The following is a 25,782-nucleotide window of genomic DNA, read 5'->3' as shown; positions in this document are numbered from 1 at the left end:
AGCCGCCCGGACACCATGGCTGGCAGCAACTACCCCAGAGCAGGGGCTGGCTGTAGCCAGGAGTCTACAAACAGCTGCTGCCTCCCTGCCCTGGCCCAGTTCATCCCCAACAGGCACAGTGCTGGCACCTGCTGCCTTTCCAGAGCTTGGGGCATGAAAACAGCTGGGGCTCACTGAAGAGCTATCAGGATTCACAGTAATTATGCTGAAACCACTTGTAGAAAGTTTGTTCTTTGAGTGACAAGGCACTCGGATTTCCTCAAAAGAATCCAGAATAAATCAACCGCTTCCCTGAGAAGAACACACTTGCAACCATGGATGTGTGTCACCGACTTGTTCACTAACACTGCACACCATGAAGACACAGCTGCCTTCATGAAATATCTAGGCTTTCCATTCCAAGGGCTAAAAGATGTTGCCCAGCCTGTCAATGAATAGTATCTTCCAAAACTCCTAATGTCTTAGAATGTCCTTTATTTTTCTCCCTAATGACATAAGGAGAAAGTATTTATCACCACTCTTGCAGAAATCAACATATTTCTCAAATAGAGAGAAATTAATATGGATCCTCCAGCAAACAGATTCATATTTAGTAAACCATCTTGCAACTTCTGCTTATAACGCTGAAGCAATCAGAGCAAAATATCTTTTATTGTTGGTATAACCGATAAACTTTATCACTATATTTGTTTTTTACTGTGTCAATTGTGGACCTGTGCATAAACATTTTTATAGGTTTATGATCTGACTTATTACCATATTTATGTTAATTTTAGGAGTAGGAACAATCCTTTTATAATGGTTGTCCCTATTCTGTTGTTATATTTATACTTTTGTTATTTTTGCTTAAATTTATATTATGGTTCTATGCCTGTTAAGTTGTTTTCGGGAGCATGACTTTTAGCCAGGATCCTTAATAATAAATCGAATTGAAATAACTAAAAGAACACGGAATACTTAGATTTGCTATATGTTGGACAAATCAATCACTTGATTCTCACCTGCGACAACTTCATTTTCAATGATCAACACTTCCACCAAACTATGGGCATAGCTAAGGCACAAAGATGGCCCTTCAACATGCCAACTTCTTCATAAACCACTTGCAGAAGAATTTCTAGAAATCTGATTTCCACCATAGGTTTAAGAACTACAGGCACTCCTCACTTAACGACCGAGTTCCGTTCCTGCAACTAGGTCGTTAAGCAAATTGGTCGATAAGCGAGGAGCCGCCCCTTGATACTGCGTGCCTTGGCTTGAGACGCCGCACTGCCGCGCTGCCGTTTCCACAATACGTTTCGTACGTATTGTGGAAACGGTCTGGCTCTGAGCAGCAAAGTGCTCCCCTGAAGCCAGGGCTGGTGGGAAGAGGATGCTGAGAAAGGGAAGGAGCTGGCAACAGGGAGCAGGAGGCAAGCTCGGCCCTGGCAGGCAGAACTAACCACCGCCCTTAAACCCACCCTCCAGACCTGCGCGCGGGGCTGCTCTGTGCCCTGCTGGCTGTTGTCGCGTGGGGCCGGGGGCATTGCTCCCCCGGCTGCTGTGACCTGGGCTGGGGGTGTCAAGCCTTCCGAGGGGGAACTGGGTACTGGCTGGGCTGGGCTGTGCCAGTGCTCCGGCAGGAAGCAGCCCAGCTGGAGGCTCTGGCACCTCTGGCTCGGGGTCAGACCCATGCCATAGTTGGGGCACGAAGGCATTTTACCCCGTGGCCACACTGGCACGGCCGGGGAGGGGGCTGCCTCCTCTGGAGCGGGGCACCCGGTGCTGCTGCTGCCGTGGCCCCCGCGAGGCCCTGGGCTGGGGTGGGCGGGTCCTAACGGCATCGGCGGAGCAAGAGCCCGCATTGCCCTCGCGTTCCGGGCCGGCGCCTTCCAGAGGGTGGGCGTGCACGCGTCCCTGCCCCGCGGCCCCAGCGCTCCCGGCCCCGCTCCAGGACCTCTGCCCTGCCGCCCTCGTGCCTGCAGGCAGGTGGGAGCCGGCGGAGCTGCCCCAGCCCCGGCGAGGAAAGCCCGCTCTGTGCGCCCCGCCCCGCCCGGGCCGCAAGCACGGGAGCTGTCCGCCCTGCCGTGCTGAACACACAATACCGACTGCTCGGAGAGCTGGTCGTAAGTCCGCACGGTCGTTAAACAGGTAAGTCGTTAAGTGAGGAGTACCTGTATATAGTTTGTACTGTATTATGTATTACTTTGGTTAATCTATAAGATGCAAATCTACCCTGCCTACTTACTGAATTCTTCCCACACATGAAAATGAGAATTACCCTTTTCCTCCTCCTTGGCCTTGAAATCACAGGTTCTTTTCTTCAGATAATGATATCTGCTACCCTGGGAATTTCCCTTCTCCCCTCTCCCTCCAGCTATGTTGTGCTGTGCTGGTTTTCACTCTTCAGAACTGATGACGAATGTCTTGCATAATGTTCCTGGGGTGTAGGTTGTAGCCGTGTTGGTCTAAGGACATAGGCAGACAAGGTTCCTTGGGCGAATCTGATATCTTTTATTAGACCAACCCAAATAGTTGGAAAATATTTATTAAGCAAGCTTTCGGGTTCAAAAACCCTTTGTCAGGTTAAGGAAGTTTCAGCAGTTGGTGTGTGCTCTTCCTGGATGGAATGAAAAGTAAAGAAGCCAGCGGCTGGGCTGGTATGCATACAAGACAGGTAGTCAGTGAAAATGTAGACTGAGGAGTCAATGGGTGAGAGAGAGGCTGGGGCGGGGGGAAGCCAACAGACAGCTCTCTGACACCACCTACTACAAAGAACTACAAGAAGATCCTACTCCCCTTTTCACCAAAAAACTCAACAATACCATCAAATCATTTCCATCAAGACTAAAACTAAACAAGAAAAACTACAGACCTTGATCCCCCCACTACCTAACCCAGGGACTTTTTACATGCTCCCTAAAATCCACAAACAAGGGAACCCTGGCAGACCTATCATATCCAACCACGGGACCCTAACTGAGGAAATATCAGGTTTCGTTGAATCAATCCTAAAACCGCTCATCACCCACAGAGCAAGTTTTGTACAAGACACTACAGACTTTCTACGGAAACTTAAAAACAGACCACCTTCCCAGCAACACACTCCTGGCCACCATGGACGTAACCAGCCTATATACTAACATCCCATACCAGCATGGCATCCAAGCCTGCCTTACATATCTACAGGAACAAGATTACAACTTAGAATACAGACCCAAAGATATTACTGACCTTATACACTTCATCCTCACACACAACAATTTCACTTTCAATAATCAACACTTCTTCCAGATGATGGGAACAGCTATGGGCACCAAAATGGCCCCACAGTATGCCAACCTTTTTACGAGCCACCTGGAAGAAGACTTCCTCAAGAACTGCACCATCAAACCCTTGCTATACTTAAGATAGATCGATGACATCTTCATCATTTGGACTGAAAACCTACCACCTCTAATTGAGTTCCATCAGAAATTCAACAATCACCATCCCTCCATCCAACTTTCTCTAGAATACTCCAGCACCAACATCTCCTTTTTAGACACGATGATCATATCCAGAATGATAAAATACAGATCACATTATACAAGAAACCCACAGACCAACATACATATCTGCACAGAACCAGCAATCACCCTAAACACACCAAAAAAACTGTGATACACAGCCAAGCCCTTAGATACCACCAAATTTGCACTGAAGAGAACACCCGGGATCACCACCTCACCAATCTTAAAAAGGCTTTCACCCAACAAGGACACTCCTCCAGAGAGATAGATAGCACAAAGAGCCACCTGGATACCACATGAAGAACTGCTGCAGTACAGAAGAAAACCCCCCACAAATCGCACACCGCTGGTTATGACATATCACCCCCTCCCTTGAACCTGTACAGAAAATCCTCAAACAACTGCAACCCATACTAGAAAGAGACGCTATTCTTAAAAAGATCTTCCCAGAGCCACCCATCCTAGCCTTCAAACAAGCACTGAACCTCGCCAGCCTCATCACCAGAAGCAAACTTCCTCAAGCCCAGAACACACCAAAAGGATCCAGACCATGCCAGGACAAGAAATGCAAAACCTGCCAACACATCTCCACCACCCCCACAATTACTACACCCCACAACAGAGCCATCAGCATCCCAGGATCTTACAGCTGCAGCTCCAGAAATGTAATATATCTCATCCAATGCACCAAATGCCTTGATGGAAAATACGTAGGAGACACCAAACAACAACTGCGCACCAGAATGAATGCACACCGGATATCTAACAAAGACAGAAATACCCAATTACCTGTGGGGGCACATTTCTCACAAGAAAACGACTCTCTCTCCAATCTCTCAGTCCTGATCCTCAAAGGGAACTTACACAACACTTCCCAGAGATGAGCCTATGAACTGCACTTCATCAACCTCCTGGATACTAAAAATTGTGGACTAAATATAGACATTGCATTTATGACATTATAACCTGCCTGACATCCGACTCCCCAGGTATCTCTCCACTTTCGTCCCCCCGCCGCCCACCGGTCTCTCACCCATTGACTCCTCAATCTACATTTTCACTGACTACCTGTCTTGTATGCATACCAGCCCAGCCGCTGGCTTCTTTACTTTTCATTCCATTCAGGAACAGCACGCACCAACTGCTGAAACTTCCTTAGCCTGACAAAGGGTTTTTGAACCCGAAAGCTTGCTTAATAATTATTTTCCAACTATTTGGGTTGGTCTAATAAAAGATATCAGATTCACCCAAGGAACCTTGTTTGCATAATGTTCAAAGCATATGTTTTTTCATTCCCAAATATAATCAGCCTTAAAAAGCAAAATTCTGCTAACACACCAAATGCAAAAGGAAGCCGGTGGACCTCAACTGTAGTATGAATCTCACTGCATAACTGGGACCAACATGTTCACGGCAAGAGCTCCCCAAACATGTGCTTGCTTCAATAACATACAGCTTCTGAAATGTCCTATTTGCAAGTATCCCAGCCTGAAAAGGAAATTTAAAACTTTACTTACAAGCTGTTGTAAGCGGATCTTGTCCTCTTCCAGCTGTTTGATCTTTGACCTCTCTAGTTCTACTTGATGAGCGCATTCTTCTTTGGCTCGCCGCACTGAATCCTGAAGTTCCTGAACGTTTCGTTCATGTTCTGCTTGCAACTCTTTCTTTACTCTTTGAAGCTTAAAATTGAAACATTTTAAATGCAGTATCTATAAGTACAATTCATTTGAAAGTCTTCCTTACATTTGTAATAATCTTCCCATGAAAGATTAATGGAAACTTCCCTGGTTTCTATCTATGGAGGGCTTCTTTTAATGTCTTCACTGCTATATTTTCAGTATTTACAGATGGACATGTAGCCAGTCTTCCACTATCCCTTCCCAAATTAACCAGTGACTGATAAGTTACTATAATAATAGCAGCCAAAAACCTCTCCTCCAATTTACCTGCTTCTATGCATCTAAAGATTCCAGCATCTTATGTCTCACTGCCCAAATAGGGTCTGGAAATGAGACCTTCCTTCTTCTACCCTTCCATTCTGAACTGAAAAAATGTGTCTATCCTTTCCATCCTGTTAGAGTGCAACATAGGGATTATAGGGAAGGTTCAGCAGATTTGAACTTTCACACTGTTATCGTTATTACTTCCTACTAAACTAAATATGAAATATGACCTTTGTTACACACTTGAATTTTCGAGAAACACATGAGAAGCACTGAGTTAGTGCTTGCTGAATAAGAACATTATGTATGTCTGAAATTGTGTATGCAGTGAATCACCTTTTCTTTAAATAACTTCTGAACACACTACTTTAAAACTGTCTGTAAGCTTTCATTGTTCCATTTAATTTTTGGTCATTTTTGAGGCAAATATGGACGTAACTAAAAAATGTAATACTTTCATTGAAGCAAATGCAGACAAACTCTAGCCACCCACAAGAATTATGAAAGGAAGCATGAAGTAACTGACATATGATGATTTACAATGCAAATTAAATCTTGGAGGGTCTGAACTAAGTTGGGAGTTAGGAGTCAGACAATCTTAAGCAGGAGTCAGATGGTCGCACATTGGGAACTTCAACTCTGTTTAAGTGTCAAAATAGGCAGATACAATAAGATGAGCTTCAGCCATGGAATTAGAATAACGGTCATGCTGATGTCCCATATTAACTAACATAACATTTCTGGTACTGCTGAAATATCACGATTTGGAAATATCCCATATCCATGATTAGCCCTGTGCACTTTCCTCTCCCATGCAGAGCATTCAGATATAGTAGGTGCTAACTGCTGCATCTGCTCTCCTGAGGCTGACAGAAGGATACAGACTGTACAGATTTCTAACGTCATTTATTAACCTGACCCAGATAGCTCTGTTTACATACTACTAATGCTGAGGTCAGAATTCAGGTTTTGCATTGCAGTGAATGGAGAGATAAATTTGAGAGTCCTCATAACAATACAACTGTCTCCATGGGAAACTCAAGAGTATGTACAGTAAAAGCTCTGTTATCGGCATCCCCTGGGAATGAGGGAAGTTGGTTAATCAAACACACACCGTCTGGTGCACTCCCTGGTGTCAGTGTGCGGGGGGACAGGAAGTTAGGCCCCGCACAGGCTGCTTTGCCCTGGGCTGTAGGCCGAAAAAGTGGCAAAGAAATACTCAGTTTGCAACGGTGAAACAGGAAGTCCTCCAGAAGTGGTACTTCTGGTTTTGCTTTTGCCGCATTGCTCGGATGCCAGTTAATAGAGTTTTCTGGCTAATAAAGTGCTGGTTAACATAGCTTTTACCGTATGTATGTATGTATGTATGTATATATATATATAGAGAGAGAGAGAGAGAGAGAGAGAGAGAGAGAGAGAGAGAGAGAGAGAGAGAGAGAGAGAGAGAGAGAGAGAGAGAGAGAGAGAGAGAGAGAGAGAGAGAGAGAGAGAGAGAGTATTTTTACATTTTGATTACTTGTCTTAAACTATCAATTAAAGTATGTTACCTCTGCTTCTGCACCGACAAGCTGTTGTTCACGCTTTTCTAAGTCCCTCAAAGTTTTCTGAAGTTTTTCTTCCAGAACTGTATATTCTGCAACCTAAAAACGCCCCCAAAACAAAACAAAAATACTCAGACACAAGCACTACTGTTTTTATTTTTTTGCTTGCAACTAAATCGTAACTGTACATAAGCCCGGAGCTCCAGTTTTCATAGGATCACAGGAAAGTAGTACTGGAAAGGACCATGAGTTCATGGTTTAGTCCAGTCCCCTGCTCAAGGCAGGAGCCTCCCCGACTAAACCACACGAGTCAAGTACCTATCTAACCTGCTCTTGAAAATTTTCCAGGGATGAAGATTCCACAGTTTTCAATTAATACCATGTAATAAAATAGTATGAAATAAATTATGAAGTATTAGTGTCAAATATCAGAAATTTAATTGTGCATATACAGCAAGTGAGATCTTCAAATATTAAGGCTAATTGTTATAGAAAAAGTTATTTCACGTTGTAAGGATCTATTTTTCCCCCTTCTTTCTGTTTGGCACCAAGACTGGTAGCCAAAGTGCTCTGTATTAATTAGCAAAGCCTACTTTGTCTTTGCTTGTAATAACGTTAGGACTCAGTCTTTACACTAAACCCCATGTCCCCTGCTGTTTTTTGTTGGTGACTATTGAATGCATCAGCATACTGTTAAGTCTACAGAATACATGGAGTGTCAGTCTCGTTACCTTTTTCTTTACTAATGCTTCTCTCTCTCTATCCCTTTTTTTCCACTCATCTGCAAGTGCTTGCATGTGAGCCAGCTCCTTCTTTTTTAGCTATCAAAAAGGAACAAGAAAAGAGATTATAGAAGAATGAAAATGTAATCAACGAGGACACAGACACTTTTTGAAAGGTGCTACAAACTAACAAAAAGATAAACATAAAAATTATTTCTCAGAATCACATAGCCAATTTCAGACATTGCTTTTCCACATGCAGAGGTTCTATATCCATATGACATTCAGAATATGTGCCAGGCAAGGATTTTTACAGAGTGAGGCCACAAACAATTAAGCTAATAAAGCTATTTAGCAAACTGCTTTGTACCCTATTTAATAACATACTACATCATATTATGATCTGTGTTACTATAACACCTTTGTACTCTAATAGTAAAACATGCTAACATTACTAAATCGTGTACTTAGTACTGCACAACATAAAATTAGAAATATCCCTATTTTTAACAGGTTAATTTTTTTTTTCACTTTTAAAAGCAGCATACAGATACTTCAGAAAAAAATTACTATCATCATTTTAACTAAACTTCTTTGATATCAACAGAATGTCTTCAAGAACTGAGGGAGAACACCAAAAAAGAAAATCTAACAATGGATACTGATGGAGAAAACAGTCTAAGTATTCAGATTTAATATCCAATAGCAGTCACATTTTGAACTCTAGCACGCACTGCATTTTATAAAAATTTTGTTATATAACATTTTCAAAATAGTAAATCTTATAGCATCTGTTTTAGTCTATGGCAAGATGGTCCGGTTACCATTATCTGGCCAATAAAAGAAAGCATGTATACACAGCATTTTTAGTCACATGAGTCTATATCAGCCATTTTCCCCTTTTGTTAAAAAGGTAAATCAAATATCAGTAGCTAGTATTTTCCTCTGCTTTGGTATAACCTCTCTAAAGCAGACATGCCATTTGATTTTGCTTAAAATAAAACAGTATAGAAACCTGGTTCTCAAACATGTCCTCCTGCATTTCCTTCCACATTTCTAATTCAAGTGCTGCTTTGTATTCAAGAGTTTCTCGTGGCTCTGTCTGGGCTTCTGGGACATGAGGAGGCTGAGGTAGATGGATCAGCTGCTGCTTACCTAAACACTGATCACAAAGATAAAGAGTAATTTTAATTCTTAAAGAAGACCTCAACAAATTGGAGGACTGGACCGAAAAGAATCTCATGAGGTTCAATACGGACAAGTGCAAAGGCCTGCACTTAAGATGGAACAATCCCATGCAACAGGTACAGGCTGGGGAATGACTGGCTAGGCAGCAGCACTGCAGAAAAGGACCTAGGGGTTACTGCAAACAATAACCGGAATATTATGGCTGTGCAAAATTTTGCCGGGTGTTTTGTTTCAAAGCTGTTCCAATGTGTATTGAGCTCAAAACTGCAAAATCAAAACAAAACAAAAGGCTTCGAAGCAGCTTCAAAACAAAACGAGGGCACTTGAAACATTTTGAAAGTTTCAAAATATTTTGAGTTTCGAAGCCGGGCTTACTTGGCTTCGGCACCGGTCCCAGGAGGCAGCAGCTGCCTCCAGTCATCCAGTGTGCAGATCCGGGGTCCCGCACCCCCAGGAGGGCTGCGGGGCTGTGCTGGACTCCTCCTGAGGGATCAGGGGGCCCGCACACCCAGGGCAGAGTCCGGCACAGCCCTGCAGCCCTCCCGGGGGTGCAGGCCCTCAGATCTGCATGCCAGATGAGAGGAGGCTGGCACTGCTGGCAATTTCCGTTGTGCTTTGAACAGTTTGAGGTGCAGTTTCCCAGAAACCTCTGCATCCATCTCCTTGAAACTTGGCAGGCTTCATGCCCTCAGAAGGGGCTACCATCCCTGCAATTTTCAGGCAAGAAATGACAAAGTTTTAGGCATTTTCATGATTCTCTGTCATAGCCTGTGGTCAAAACGCATTGAAACAGCGAATTTCGACAAAATGAAATGGGACAGCGCTTTGAAACGAAACGACAAAATGAAACACTGTCCCTTAAAAATAGTGAAACGGATGTTGAAACAAAACAGTGCTGTTTCACACAGCCCTGCTGAATATGTGCCAGCTGTGTGCCCTTATTGCCAAGAAGGCTAATGGCATACTGGGCTGCATTGGTAGGTATGTTGCCAGCAGATCAAAAGAAGTGATTATTTCTCTGTATTCAGTATTGGTGAGGCCACATCTGGAGTACTGTGTTCAGTTGTGGGCCCCCCACTACAGAAAAGATGTGGACAAATTGGAGAGTCCAGCAGAGGGCAATGAAAATGGTGAGGAGGCTGGGGCACATAACTTAAGAGGAGAGGCTAAGGGAACTATGCTTATTTAGTCTGCAGAAGAGAAGACTGAAAGGAGATTTAATAGCAGCCTTCAACTACCTGGGGGGATGGGAGGGGAGGGTGGGGGTTGAAAGAGGATGGAACTAGACTGTTCTCAGTGGTGGCAGATGACAGAACAAGGAGCAATGGTCTCAAGTTGCAGCAAGGGAAGTTTAGTTTAGATATAAGGAAAACTTCTCTCACTAGGAGGGTAGTAAAGCACTGGAACAGGTTACCCAGAGAGATTGTGGACTCTCCATCCTTGGAGCTTTTTAAGACTTGGCTAGATAAAGCCTTGGCTGGGATGTTCTAGCTGGGGATGGTGCTACTCTGAGCAGGGGATTGAACTAGATGAGCTCCTGAAGTCCCTTCCAACCCTAATTTCCTATTATTATAACTACAATTGAAGCCTTAGAGAGAAAAAAGGGGAGGGGTATGGAGGTGGGGTTATATTAATGTATTATTTACTTGAGAAGAATCTGACACCAGAACTTCATGCATTTTCACAAGTCCATAGTCCTCCAGAGTTACAGTGTAAGAAAGTTCTGCTATCCTGTTGCTTGCCCTATAAATTACATCAGAAACATTTTTGTTGGATATTGTATAGCTTACATACTTTAAAGTTATAAGAAATTAGTGTAGAATAGCAAGGCAAAACATCTTACAGAATAATCTGATTGTTTCATTAACACTTCCGAAATAATCATAATATAAGAACCATTTTATAGCTCCACAGTAGGTAAATATTGAACTTATCACAGGTTAAAAAACAATCAAGATTAGTTTGCTGCTACCAAGCAAACCCATAAAAAATTAGTACGTTACTTTATTACATTCCTACAAGACCCAATGCTTCATTTTTTATTACAATCTTGAATTTATGAAATGAAAAAAAATTTACTTGTTCAAAGATTTCTGAAACTAAATTTACTTTGGGATTTACTTTTAAAATAATTACGTTTAACCTTCTAGATGGCATACTTGTTATACCAAGCAATGTTTGAATAGTATTCTTTCAATCAATACTCCTTTTTGCTGAAATTCTTTACCTTTCCACTTTAAGCTCTTTTGACATTTTAACTTAACAACTTTCTCACCTACTCTATTCTCATTTAAACAGAGCAGTAACCTCCTATAGAATAGGACAACTGCTTCTTTCAAAGTGCCCTTTACACAAAATGTGTCGTTCTCCACTCCCCCACAAACAGGTGAGATGCCCAAAGGTTCCACTGTAGAGCTGGCAATCCTTTATTCCCAGGGCTTTTAAAGAAAATTAAACCCTATCTAGGGGTCCTATTATTGAAAATAGGAGTTTCACTACATTAGTAAAACATCTTCAAAAGCAGATTTATTATTCTGGATATATATAAAAAAAGAGATTCTGAAAATAGGTAACTGCATTAAGAATTAATTAGGTCCTTGTCACAGAACTATTTTTGAGGTATCCTGGAACCCCATGTTTCTCCCTTTGTCTCCCAAGGGACAGATAAGGTTTCCCTGGGATAACTCTATCCCTGCAAGTCTCAGTTCCACTGTCCTTTCACCAGACCCTAGAGCTACAATAGGAGATGTGTGCTAACCCTACATCATTTCGCCTTGGCTTTGAAAATACTTAAGACAGTGAATATTTTAATTGGGATCTTAGCCTTGATGCCTCCTTTTAGACTCAAGAACCCCTCAGAAAATGCCAGCTCTTACTTTTACTGTAGGCAAAGACAGCAAAAGCTATTTCACAGAACTCTGGTTGAGAACCTCTGCTTTAATCCAAACTGACATTCACTGTTACAGTAAAAAGCCCAAGACTAATCGTGTTTGAGAATGCCATCTAGTGGTTAGTAACTTTTGTGTAATACATACATACTTCGCTTGTTCATTTCAAACAAGTATTTTCACTCAGGGTGGGGAAAGAGAAGGCATCTACTTGAATCTATACTGAAACCATAACATATGTCAAAACTATAATTACACACATGCTTACCCTTTACGAACTAGAGGTGAAATCCTGGCTCTACTAAAATCCATGAAAAAAACTCATGTGAACTTCACAAGAGGAAGAAATACACTTTCTGCAAAGTCCCACTGAAATCAACAGGGCAACTTAAAACACACAAGGTTCAGCATGTATGTAACAATTAAGGGTTTCAACATTTTCTCCTTTAATTGTTTTAGCAAACTAGCTTTTAAAAAAATTGCTTCATTCTATGGTCAGGCAGAAAAAGAACACCTTCTAGAGGCAAACAAATTATTGGATCTTCAAAAGCAAGGGGTAGAACAAAAAACAACTGGCAAGCTAAAATTATAGTGCTCTATATGTGATTTCTTACATTCCTAAATTCTTGTTCAGGAAAATGTGTGACCACACAATCCTCTAATTCAGGAGTTTTTAAAGTAAAAAAAGTTCTGGAATGAAAAGTGCTATTTAAAGTTACTGAGAAAAAAAAGGAAAAAGGGGGAGGGGAGATGTGCACGCGCACACACAAAAAAGCCCCCAAACTAACAAGCTAAGTTTTATTAGCTAAGCACAGATGACAAATTATTGGTTCATGACAAGGAGCACTAAGGCCACAAACATCTCCCCCATCATGCCAGAGAAGTTTTTATGGCAGTACAAAATGCAAGCGAGCAGATATCCTGGCCCCTTATGCCCCAAATGTCCAAAAATGTGAACATAACTATTCCTATTGATAGACTGTGCTGCTTGATCATGATAGGTGCCTCATTATGGCAATGTTGATCCCTACAGCCCGAGACTTGCCATGCTTTTCAGCTACCCCAGACAGGCAATTCTGGAACACACACATTTTATGCTGTAGGGCACACATTTTATGCTGAAGTCCATGTGGTTCCCTACTCCAAACCTGCAGTCACCCGCTCAAGGTCAAGGCCAAAGCCAGGCAGCCAAAGTCACTGTCTCGCAGGAGGGGGGCCCCTGAAGTCCTGGGAGTGCCAGGAGCCCAATCCTGCAGGACAACAGCCCCAAGGGACATCTATATCTGTCAGCCATTTGGGTCAGATGTGCTGGGACACATCCCAGCACAACTGATTCCACAACAAAAACAATGTCTATTTGTAGCCTGAAAGTGAACTAATTTGTGGCTCAGAAACTACTTGCAGATGTATATACTAAAGGATATAAAAAACAAGTTTAAGTTAAATGCGCCTCAAAATATGTTATTAATGGGAATTTGAGCTCTTTTAGACTTTCCTATTAAAATATTTGGAAAAACATCATAAACTTATCAATATTTATTCTGTTTACTTTTATATTCTTAACTTGGAAGGACTGATCAGTTTCATTTTCAGAGGGGAATGTTTACGTGTACAAAAGTTAAAAATATATCGATTCTTCTTAAGTTTTATAAAAAACAAGCTTTTACTAAATCCCATTTTGGGGCTGTCTGAAATTTTTCCAAGTAATTCTAGCTATAACTTACATTTCTATAGCACTTTGGAAATAAATTTTAAATTCCGCAAAGAGGAGAGTTTAAAATGTGAAAAAAGATTGTAATAATAAATATTCATATCAACTATCATGTTATCACAATATACACTTCATCTATGAATAACATTTTTGTGGAGAAATAGCACCTACCTCCTTAAAGAATCTGACCAAGTGTTTCTAAATAAAAGCTAAGAAAACAGAACTTTTCAAAGTAGCATAAATGGAAAAAGGAAGAAACAAGTTATTTTGCAGAAAATAAACATTTAAACAGTCTTATAAAGAAGACTTGCTATAATGCAAATGACTTTAAAAATTTGTTTTACCCTTGGGCTGCTGTAACACCGATTCTTTCACTGCAAGTTTGACGCCAACACTGTTCGCCATTAGTACCTAAGAACCGAGTTTTTTCCAAGGCCAAAACATTTGAAAGCTGCAACATTGCCACTCCTAGAAGTAAGTCCTTAGCTATTTTATCCTTGTGCCACAATTCAACCAACAGTGGTAATCTAAAACAGAAAAGTGCATTAGTACTCAACCACTCAAAAACATTAATCTTTGGAGCGACAAGATCCCCTTTTCTAAAAGTTAGTTCCCAAACCAGTCTGGAGGCAGGACGTTGTTATCACCCACAGCAAAAACATACCATTTCTTTTAGACTCGGGGGGAGGGGAGAAGGAGGGGACTAGGAGTGCACAGATAGAGATTTTTTTGTGCCGATACTGATAGCTGATTTTTAAGGAGGCATATCAGCTGATACCAATCCGATTTCTGATGGGTAGCCTGGTATCTTGAAGAGCAGTGTCCAGCTGGTAAGTATGTTGTAGTGGAAGGGGTGGGGGGAGGAAAGGGGCATGGTGGGGGGACAAATCAAGGCCCCTGCAGTGAGGGAGGAAGTGGGGCTAGGGCTGGTGTAGGCACTGCTCAGCCAGGGCAGGGCACAGGATGGAGCTACAAGCGGCTTGTCCGGGGACACAGGAAGGTGAAGGGGCAGCTCTCACTATTGGACACACCCCGGGAGGGTATGGGGGACATGTGCCCCTGGATCTGTGCATCGGGCAGGGCAGGCTGCAGCTACAGGCTGTGGCCAGGACCGTGTTGGGCTTTCCAGCGGGGGCTGGGCCGGGCTGTTCTGGGGGTGGGCGGCAGCAGCACTGGGAGGGGGGGCTGTAGCCCCCCCCCAAATTCACTGTAGTCCTCCCCAATGCCCCTCCCAGCACCGCTGCCCACCTGCCCCAAGTGTAGCCTGGCCCAACCCCCTCTGGGAAGAGCCTGGAGAAGCCCCAGCCCTCAGTGGCAGCCCCCTCTCATCCTGCATAGCCAACTGGGCTGCCACAGGGCAGTGGTTCAGTCTTTTTCCTACCAGGACCCATTTGCAAAGATCCATGGCCTGTCCCAACCTACACCCCCTGGCCCTGCCAGTGCCTGACTCCCAGTTCCCTGCCTCCCCAGGCCATGCTGGTGTCCCTCACTCCTGACCTGCAGCCCCCTGACCCACCCAGCCCTGCCAGAGGGGCCCTCAGCTGCCCAGTCCCACTCAGGTTGAAGCATGGGGCCTGTGGCAGCTACAGCTCATGCGGGCAGCAGTTGAGTGAGTTTGGCCCCAGCATGGGCTGGAGTGGGGAGAAGGAGAGGCCTGTGGCACCTCCGCTGCCCTGGGCTGGGGCTGCCACGCTGCGCTATGCCAAGCAGCCTGGCCAGGACCCCTCCCAACCTCCAAGAAGCATCTCCCAGCCGCTCCGCCCCTGTGAGCATGGGCACAGGTCCCAGTGCCGCCAGCCCAGCCACACAGCTCTCCCCTCCTGGAAGGGACAGGCACCTTCCTGCTGCCCCTGTGCCCTGCCACAGCTTGTGATCTTTTGACACTGTTGCAACCCATGGGTTGAGAAACGCTGCCATAAGGCATTAGAGATTGGGCTCTTTGACCATGCCCCACTGGACATGGCCATTGGTGGTAGGTTTGGCTTGCTGTCAACAAATCCTGCAGCACCCCCACCACACCAGTGGTCGGTGCAGCAGCCCTCATGCCCTAGGTTGGATCACGCCCATAAGGAGCCCTACAGTCCAGATCCAGCCTGGGGCCCCAGGTGAATTTGACAACCCTGATTTAAATGTTTTAGCTAGATCATCATGATTGTTTTATGTTGCTACAATATACAGAATTTTTCATCAAATCATGATGGAGTCAATTTTAGAAATCTTTTCCATTCCTAAAGAAGAATTAGATTTATTAACTTCCTCTCTGCTGCTTTACTTCAAAAAGTGTTCCTAATAAGTGTAAAGATTGCATTTTCATTTACTCTCCATTCAATTCACACTGGGCTGGAATGGTTTTAAAAAAAGGATGATCCTGCCCTCCCACAGGCGGCAGAAGGCTGGGGCTAACAAGGCTTAACCCTCCCCCAAAATGTGGGGCAGCAATGGCAGTGCAGAGGGCCACAGTACAGATTGGCTGCAGGCTCCAGGCAGCTGCAGCACGGGATGATCACAGACACAGAGCCACAGCCTGAACGAGGCCAGGATTACAGCCCAGCTGCGTGTGGAGCGCTGCCCACCACAGCAGGCAAGTCTGTGAAGGGGAGTGGGGTAAGGAGGGCAGATTGAGGCGCCCACAGTGACGGAGGGAGTGGACAGGGGTGAATGGAGCCCTGGGGTGGGTCATGGGATAGTTGGAACCCGGGCAGCTCATCCAGGGACATGGGGGTACTTCTGCAGCTGTGTACACCATGGGGGAGGGACAGAGGGCACATGCCCCCGCCCCCAGAGATGCGTGCAGGGTGGAGATGGGCTGCCGCTGTGGGATGGGGTTCTGCTTCCTACTGTCACTGCCTCAGGAGCCATACGACGCCACGTGTCTCCCGCTGCCATGCTGTGCTGCGTCCCCTGCCTGTCTAGCAGTGGCAGACATGGTGTTGCACAGCTCTTTGGGCAATGGCAGCAGGGCACAGGCCCCCAGTACACAGCAGCAGCCTGTCCCCGCCCCATGCACAAATCCAGGGGGCACATGCCACCTGTTCCTCCACAGGGGTGTGTGTAGTAGTGAGCCCCCCAGTGTCCCTGAATGAGCTGCTCGGGCTCCAACCATCCCATAGCCCTCCCTGGGGCTCCATTCACCCCAGCCCCTGCCCCACTCCCTCCCTCACTGTGGGAGCCTTAACCTGGCCCCCCACATCCCTTCCCTCTCCACAGATTTACGTGTGTGTGTGTGTGTGTGTGTGTGTGTGTGTGTGTGTGTGCGCGCGCGCGTGTACACACACACACACTTAGCGCCCCCTCCCCTCCAAATAATATTTTCTCCCTCTGCATATGGTACAAGAGGACTGGACTAGATTATCTCTTGATATCACTTCCAGCCATGGTTCTCTCCAATTCCCCCATCATACAGTAGGTTGAAATATCGCTGCTCTAATCCATGTAGTTTTGCTAATCCTCCTGAAAACCATAGTATTTTGCAAACTTCTGGTGACTGCCAAAGTAGGTTATGCACACAGAAATCTTACTATAGAACTGCAAAACTGAATCTGCTTTTGAAGGCTAGATTATATAACTTTCACTTTGATAAGAATTTACACAAATAGATGCCTCTATTGGTAATGATCATTGAATTAAAAATCCCTACCAATGTAAGCAAATACTATGGAATTGTAGCATGTACACCTTAGAAGACAAGAAAAGCATCTCAATTATACAAACTTATGATACATTAAGATATTTGTTACTGTTTTTCTATACTGAAAACACAGTTAAGTAATACTCCCTCTAATTAAAGGGAAACAAAAAACAAGCAAGTTCTACCTGAGGAAAGTTTCTTGAAGCTGATGAGGTGTAGTTGCAAAGTCAAATGCACAATAAGACTGAGGAAGAAAGACTTCCGTGTTTTTCCTCACTTCTACAGGAGGATTTGTCATAATCGGAGCTGCACTACCAAAAAAGGGATATGAGTACCTAATGAGAAGAGATAAAAAAAGCACAATTGAAATGGGTTTCCTGACTAAGACAAACCTGCTCATCCAGTTTGTGTAACTGATGTAAGAGTATTAAAGAAAAACTGAAGTTACTGGTGTCATCAACTGATAAATCAATACTCCCCCTGTAGACTGTGTATACACAACTAAAATTACAAAAAAAAAAAAAATCAACATCCAAAGGGCCAGATCAGACACTGACACTCCAGGCTCCAACTGGTTTTAATAATACAGGATAAGAGCCCAGAATTCATTGTTGTTTGAACACAGACATGGTCTTAACAGGCACTGCTAATATTCAGACCCGCGAGTAAAATGTTAAATATTACTATTGTTTAAAAACTTTTAGATTTTCACACATAAGCCTTCTGAAAGCACTGTGTGAGACTAAATCTTATTATCTTATTTAGACTGCATGAAACAAGCATTAAAAAAAAAAAAAAGATATAATCTCAGTTATGGCTAATATTTAATGTTTAAAATTACAAGAAGATAGATTTCTAACCCATTTTAAATGCATATTTTAAAGTCAGAGCTAAGCCTTTGAAATATTTTTTGATTCCTACGGAATACCACACAACATTATCCTGAACCAGCACCCAGTGACATTATATTAATGATCAAATGGAAGGCCAATTACTATTTTACTAATGCTATCAGCCAGCTGACCAACATAACAGAAAATCTGTCTCAGATACTGCTGCTGACAAGACTATCATTCCCCAGTAGTGCATGTATATACTATTGTTTAAATTGTTCTGACTTCAAATGAAGCTAGACTCCAAAGCAAATGGGAAATGAAATGAATACGTATAGCCTGCTAGTTAGAATATTTTAGTCTTTAGCTTCTGGGGAAATCAACAGGTGCAGCCACACATTTTGAAGCATCCGAAATAGAAAAAGTTACTTTTTATTTTTAATGAAAATGCTACGTGTGATATAGGATAACAACCTTTTGGAGAGCTGTTCTAGAAGAAATCTTTGTAAAAATGAACTGTTATGTAATTTTTTTCTTTTCTGATAGGAACGGACTGCCAAAACACGTTCTTGAAAATGTGAGAATCCAAAGGATCCCACGCAGCCATAAAAATCAGGTTGTGGTAATCTGTGCCTTAGCAGCAAAAGAACTACAATAAACTCCACAGGGAACCACTATTGGATGAAGAATAAATGGACAAGGCTACTAACACTCATTCTGAAAAAGTAGGTGCAAAACAAGGTAACCATCTTCTCTTATCTAAGAGCTGAGTAATGATTGATCTCATTTGGGCTGAGATCTTAGTGATAGGTATAAGAAGAAAATCCAATACAAGTAAAATATTACATTATACACCCTGCTATTCTCAGAATTTTTTTTGTTATGAAAAGGCCTGATATTTTAGTGCTTCACCCACCCATCATAGATATGCAGCTACTTGAAGTGAAAAGGTATGGCAACCTCTATTACCAATACTTCCAAGTGGTGTATTTCTTTCCTTTTATCTGGGAAAAGAGAACCAGTACCATTACTAACAGCACAATCAGCAAATAAAATATAACATACCTTAACATGCAGTTGACTGGAAATCCGACATCTAGATTATGAATACTCTGTAAATCTACTGAAAAGCAAAAATGATGCGATGCTGCGGGTACTATGATTTTTTGTGCTGAAGTAGACTCAGAAGCACTGGATGCAGGCTGAGGGTTGGACTGAGAAACAGGTGTTGGAGAAATCAAAGCTGAAATAATAATACAAGGGAGTTTTAAACACAGCTTTATCTTCTGTTCCATCCAAAACACTACTAATTGGGGAATGATTAGCTAGGCTGCAATACTGCAGAAAAGGACTTGAGATTTATAGTAGACTGTAAACTGAAAAGGAATCAACAGGATACTTTTGTTGCAAAACAAGCCAATATTTGTAGTACAATAGTTCTCAGTTTCATTAGACTCAAGGCACCCCATAAAATGTGAGTTCTCATTCATTTTTGAGTATAGAAAAACAACAAAACAATTCTTCTGTTACAAAGAACCCAGGAAGGGCACAACAGGTCAGAATATTCTTACAGTACACTAGGGATTCCTATTCAAAATTTCTGGGTTTAATCTTGTGAATCGTGTTTGTACTCCTAAAAGCGTTAACATTGCATGGTACTCCATACCACCCTTAAAAAGATCTTGCAGAACCCTGGTTAAGAATCACTGTCATAAGAGTCACTGATGAAGTGGGCCATTGCCCATGAAAGCTAATTAATTTCTGAATCGAGTTAGTGTCTAAAGGTGCCACCTTATCCTGCCTTAAGCCAATAACATACTGGGTTGTTTTAACCGTACTTGACTCTTGCAAGTCAAGTAAAATGATTTTTCCACTATTCGGTACTGGTGAAGGCCTCACCTGGAATATGCAAATCAATAGTGGCACCACAATTCAAAAGAGAGAAGAACAAAATTAGAAAGATTCCAAAGGAGAGCAACAAAACATTAAAGGTATGACTTATGAGAGAAGGTTAGAAGCATTGGGATTTCTTAGCCTGGAGAAGGAAAGACTGAAGGAGAATTTGATTACAATCGTCAAATACAAAGGAAGCTGGTTAAAGAAGTAACTTAAATTCAAAAAAGTGAAATTTCAAGTTGTGTATTAAAAAACAACTTTCTTACTATGAGGGTGGTTAAGCATTTGGAATAAGCTACCTACACAGCTTGTGGAACCTCTATCCTTTGAAGTTTTCAAGAGCAGTGAGAAAGGCAGTGTGCGTAGTACGGGGCTGGAAGAAGTGTGAGATAGAAATGGGGGGTTGTGGATACTCTATGAGCCTCTAGCTGCCACAGGCCAGAGCCAAATCACTTCACAGGCCTGATCTGGCCCACTGGCAATAGGTTCCAACTCCTGATTTGTAGCAGTGTATTTCAAATTATTGTTAATAAATTACCAATGACCAACAGAGCATTGATTACCGACCACTGGCTCTTCCACTTATTTTCTGCTGTTACTGTCTTTTTTTTTTTTTTAAATATGCATTAACTTTTAGTATTAAATATCCCCACAACAAAGGGATCCATATGATCGAGGAGACAGAATGGTTCCAGGAACATTCCTCGTTATAACAATACATACCTTTTTTATTTAGTTTTGTGCCCTTGTCATACTGAAGACTTTCTGCTTCACTTTCTGTTGCTTCATCCTTTGTGGGAGGGAACTGGCTATTTGGTGCATTCTGGGATCTGTGCTCTGGGCTGCTGCTTTTTTCCCTTGTAGGGGAACCTACTCTTCTCTGCGAGTGTTCTGGCTCAGTCTGAGTGTCAAACTGAAGCAAAGGCTAAATAAAAATCAAATGGTTTTAAACACGTATATATACTCTTTAAAATAGCTATGTAATTTGATATTTTAATGTTATAGGTAAGCAAAGAGAAGTTATTTATTACTGTTTTAAAATATTGTAGATTTTTCTCTTGGTTTTCCTTTTATGCTTTAAAATGTAATACACAATTTTTAAAAATAAGAGTTAAGTTCATTATAATTCTTAAAACCATATTGAAATCAAAATTAAAAATGAGTAATTCATACCTGTGAGTGCATGTTTTCTTTTTGTAAGGTTACAGATACCCCAACAGTAGGAGCCAGATCAGAAGGCAATGGTGGCAGTTTTTGCTTGGCTCGATTTGGTGGAACAAGGATGAATGCCTCTTCAACTGCCAGAGGATGTTCAAACTCTACAATGTCTTTCTTCAACAAACCAGCTAGTGGTATTTCAGTGCTTCCAAGAGACTGGTCCCCACAGCAAAGATGGATCTATTTAAAAAACGAAATGAAAAAAGGGGGTATGCAGAAATAGGTGAGATGTATGTACATACTTCTCATATTGCATTGTCTGAGACTGAACCTCTTTCCAGCAAATCGGTAAAGATAAAAAATTCTCATTCCCGTTAAGTTTAATACAAAAGACTGGAGTGGCATCTAGGGGATCCAGATCCTCCAGATCAGCTGGGTGAAAATTGCCCTAAAGTAGCCATTGTGACACATAAATGCAGACTAGAGCAGTGCTTCTCAAAGTGGTGGTCCGTGGACCGCTGCCGGTCTGCGAGCCACTGGTCGCCGGTCTGCAGCGAGTTGCCAGGAAAGAAAGAAATATATTTTCAGAAGCATAACATTGATATGTCATAGAGCCACAGTTCGTACATTCCAACACTCCAGGTGATGTCATGTTGTGCAAGGCGAGGAAAGAGAAAGAAACAGCCGGTTGGGCATTTGTGTAGCACTGTTACATGCAGTTGCTGCCACCGGCTGAACCAGGCACTGGTCCATGGCCCACTGGAAAAAAAATTGCCAGTCCACCACATCAAATAGTTTGAGAAGCACTGGACTAGAGAACTGAGAACACTCTCGCAAATCCTAGCAGAAAGAGTGTTTTGGGGTGGGATGGGTTGTGGTACTGCAACTAAGGTAGAATATCATGACTTAAGTAGGTTCTAGAATTAAAGATCCAACTTGTGTCCAGTTATTGACAATTTTTCCACTGACTTCAACAGCAAAATTCGTCTGATGAGCCAGATCTTTTTAAACTTACTGCATACTATTTAAAGACCAGGTGAATGATAAGCAATATATAAAATATTCTTGGTTTTTAGGTCAGGATTTTATTCCAGTTAAAGCCTGCACATAGGATTCTACCTCTTCTAAGTCACCACAGGTAAAAAAATAAACTGTTTACCGGTATTTTTTGCTGAACAGAAAGGTAAACTCGAAGGACTTCAATGCTACTACGTATTCGAACTGATGCTCTCTCTGGTTCAAAATTTGGATTGATCAAATCAGTGAAAGGTTCATTTGTGACATCATTTCCCAGAAGTGAATAGTAGAAGAAAAAATCAGGCTGTCGTTCTGGAAGTTTCATTGTAGTGGGAATCAACTAAAAATATGGAAAGGAAAAAAAGTATTATTAACATGACAAATACAGTAATCTTCTAGTATTTTCTAAGAAGTTGTAATCAGTTAGACATCTTCCGCAGTCTGAGGCAGAAACTGATTGAAATCCCAGGTGGCAAACTGCATTTTAAGTCAGGAATGGCCAACCTGTAACACAAGTGCCACAAATGGCATGGGTAGCCTCTGTGGTTGTGTCTAGATGTGCATGGAAGTTTGGCAGCTTGCGTTGCAGCTACTTGTCCCTGGGGAATGATCATGCCATGAGCACTTTGGCGCACAGCAACCTCACCTGGAGTCCTGGGGACCTCCTGGGGCCACAGCAGCAGCAATTCTACCATGCAGACCCTGGCCGGGTGCTGCAGCACAGCTCCAGGCATCCTAGCTCTGCTTTTGAGCAGCGTGCACTGCCTGAGCATTTGCTGTGTCAGGTTTTTTTTCTGTGGGTTTTTTGACCCCTGGGTATCCAGGGGTCAAAAAACTCAGGGGGAAAAAAAATGGCACAGCATATGCTTGGGCAGCATGCCCTTGTAGCACGGAGAACACCAGACTGTATGGTATGTGGCGTTGCAAACATGTTTGCAGTGCCACATACCCCACAACCATGTTGGTCTGGATGTGCCCTATGTGTGGCACATGGCAGATCACAGAAAGGGCAGTCAATAGAACGTCCAGCCGCTTCCCATGCCCCTCTCCCCCGCTGCTGAATCCTCTGCTGGCTTCCTTGGGCAGGGCCCCACACAGGCTGATTTGCCCCGGGCCCCACACACTGCTTGGTTGTCTCTGCATGCATATGCGCGTGTATCCCCACCCCCCCAGCCCAGCAGGTCAGTTTGGGGAAGGGAAGGAGTGGGAGTCAGATTGAGGCCCCTGCAGTAAGGGATGGATGGTGTGGCCCAACCAGGAGCAGGGGAAGGGTAAAAGGGGCCCCAGCTCAGCTGGGTGGTGGCAGGATTGGAGCCTGGGGGAGGGGGGTGCTCCTGCTGCTGGTTGCACCCTGGCAGAGGTCATGGGGGCACGTGCCCCCTTCCCCCTCCCCCCCATCTCTATGTGTGGTGGAGGCAGCTGCTGCTGCGCCTCAAGTCTCACTGCAGTTGGCCATGTGCAGGCGCAGCTCAGAACAGCAGCAGGAGGCATGTGGTGTCCACCTGCTCCAAGGCCAGTTGCAGTGGGGCTCGGGGTGTGAAGCCCAGCCTGCAACGGTAGCTGCCTCTGCCATGCACAGATCAGGCGGGTACGTGCCCCCCCCCCCCCCCAAACGCAGGGCAGCATGGACGGCTGCAGCAGCAGTGAGCAAGGGAGTGGGGCTGGAGCAGGGGCAAGCCCTGCAGACAGAACAGGGCAGGACAGAGCCGTGAGCGGCATATCTGTGGGGCATGGGGAGGGGGAGGCATTCACCCTGGGCAGACACAGGGGACACGCGCCCCCAGATCTGCATGCAGGGCAGGGCAGGGCAGGATGGGCTGCAGCTGCGGCCATGCTGAGTTCAGGGCAGACGGTGGTGGCGCTGGGAATGGGGGTTGGGGGACTACAGCAAATTTTCCGCTGGCTGCAGCCCCGCTCCCAGCACTGCTGTCGCCCGGCCCAAGCTCAGTGCAGGCCAGGACCCCGGCTGGGAAGAGCCCGGCCTCAGCCCGCAGTTACAGACCACCCCACCCCACGTGCAGATCTGGGGGCACATGCACCCCGTACCTTCCCAGGGTGCGTGCCCCCCCTTCCCCAGACAAGCCACTCGTGGCTCTATCCCGCCCCACCCTGGGTCCACGTCAGAATGGCAGGCAGCTTCAAGTGGAGTCCCACAGGGGTCTGTTCTGCACTGGACGGTGCTGTTCAATATGTTTATTAATTATTTGGATGCTGGCGTAGGAAGTTTCTTGAGCAAGTTTGCAGACGACATGAAACTGGGAATGATCACAAACACACTGGAGGATGTGAGAGCAATTCAGAAAGATCTTGACAGACAGGAAAGCTGGGCAACAGCTAACAGACTGAAGTTCAATGAGGATAAATGCAAAGTATTACACCTCAGGAGGAATAATCAAAAATAAAAATTTAAAATGGTTGACACCTGACTGGATGGCAGTACTATGGAAAAGACCTTGGGAGTCTTGAAAGGTCACAGACTCAATGCAGCATGATGCAGGTGCTCAAAAGGTGAATGGGGTTTTGGGATGCATCAATAGAACCATTAGGTGCAAGACATGGGAGGTGATAATTCATCTCTATTAAGCACTGGCTGAGCCTCATCTGGAATACTATGTGCAGCTCTGGGCTCCATATTTTAAAAAGGAAATGGAGCAGTTAGAGAGGGTCCAGAGGTGGGACGATGATCAAGGGCTTGGAAAGCAAGTCTTAAAAGGAGAGGTTGAAGGAGCTAGGCATATTCAGCTTGCGGAAAAAGGTACTTAAGAGGGGACGTGATAGTAGCTAGTAGTCTTTAAATATCTGAAGGACTGCCATAAAGAATAGGAAAAGAACCTTTTCTCTCTTGCTACAGAGAGGAGGACGCAGACGAATGGCTGGAAGTTGCAGAAAAGTAAGTTTAGATTGGATATCCAGAAAGAAACTTCTTCACTGTTAGAATGGTGAGGCAGCAGAATAGACTGCCTAGGGAAGCTGTGGACACTCCATCACTGGATGTGTTCAAGAAGAGGTTGAACAGCCACTGGTCAGGAATGATCTGGGGTGTAGCTATGCTGATATTCTACTGCTTTGGGGCTTTATGGATTGGTCCCACCCCCTCTTTTCTGCTACATGTGTCAGGGTGTTTTTAAGCTTTCCCAGAGGCATTGGATATTGGCTACAGCCAAGGTTGGGAACTTTGACTATGGTGTGCCAATGTTCCTTCTGGGAGCAAAGTCAGAGGTTCCTGGCTAGAGGGTCTTGCCCCTCCCCTCAGTGTCAGATTGATCACCATATTTGGGGTTGGGAAGGCATTTTATCCCATGGTCAGATTGGTAAGGACTGTAGGGGGTTTTGCTTTCCTCTGTAGCAGGGGCCATGATCCTCTACCCAGGATCTCTTGAGCATATATTGTCAACATTTTACAGATGCAGGACACTGACCGCTGTGGTTCCCCTGCTTAATCTGTTGTGGGTTAGGGTGTTAGGTTTGTGTTATGTCAGGGTTGATGACAGTCTTATGTATTATTTAGATTATGTTTTGTATAGGATGGTTTGGATTGGGGTGATTCTGCCTCAGGCAGCAGTTGGACTAAATGACCTCTGGAGATCCCCTCCAGCCGTACTTTTCTACGACTTTAAGGAGCGCTTCACTCCACAGTCCTGATGACTTTCAATAGGGCCACTTGTGAAGTAACAATAGTTTGTTTTACATTAGGATTAGAGGCCTCAACTGAGATCCGAGATCAAGACTTCTCTCAGTGCATTAGGCTCTGTATAGTCAAACAGTG

At 44.0% G+C, this 25,782-nt stretch overlaps 1 protein-coding gene across 3 annotated transcripts in view; it reads right to left on the bottom strand.

The window, feature by feature from the left end:
* The window catches only part of CEP120 (centrosomal protein 120), a 72,919-nt gene that overhangs the window by 28,915 nt on the left and 18,222 nt on the right, over positions 1–25,782 (bottom strand). For 2 of the 3 annotated variants that reach the window (XM_006265328.4, XM_019478160.2), the window contains exons 6-16: positions 22,159–22,356; positions 21,015–21,239; positions 20,565–20,766; positions 19,011–19,188; positions 17,298–17,447; positions 13,829–14,011; positions 10,532–10,628; positions 8,713–8,859; positions 7,707–7,796; positions 6,982–7,074; positions 5,009–5,170 (exon numbers count right to left, since the gene is read on the bottom strand). In XM_006265328.4, coding sequence (XP_006265390.1) covers positions 5,009–5,170; positions 6,982–7,074; positions 7,707–7,796; positions 8,713–8,859; positions 10,532–10,628; positions 13,829–14,011; positions 17,298–17,447; positions 19,011–19,188; positions 20,565–20,766; positions 21,015–21,239; positions 22,159–22,356 — 1,725 coding nt within the window. The remainder of the gene's footprint in view (positions 1–5,008; positions 5,171–6,981; positions 7,075–7,706; positions 7,797–8,712; positions 8,860–10,531; positions 10,629–13,828; positions 14,012–17,297; positions 17,448–19,010; positions 19,189–20,564; positions 20,767–21,014; positions 21,240–22,158; positions 22,357–25,782) is intronic. The other variant, XM_019478159.2, reaches the window with a different exon arrangement.

The sequence above is a fragment of the Alligator mississippiensis genome, chromosome 3 (genome assembly GCF_030867095.1).
Source record: "Alligator mississippiensis isolate rAllMis1 chromosome 3, rAllMis1, whole genome shotgun sequence".
NCBI classification, from domain to species: Eukaryota; Metazoa; Chordata; order Crocodylia; family Alligatoridae; genus Alligator; species Alligator mississippiensis.
This window is presented reverse-complemented; position numbering and strand designations above follow the sequence as displayed.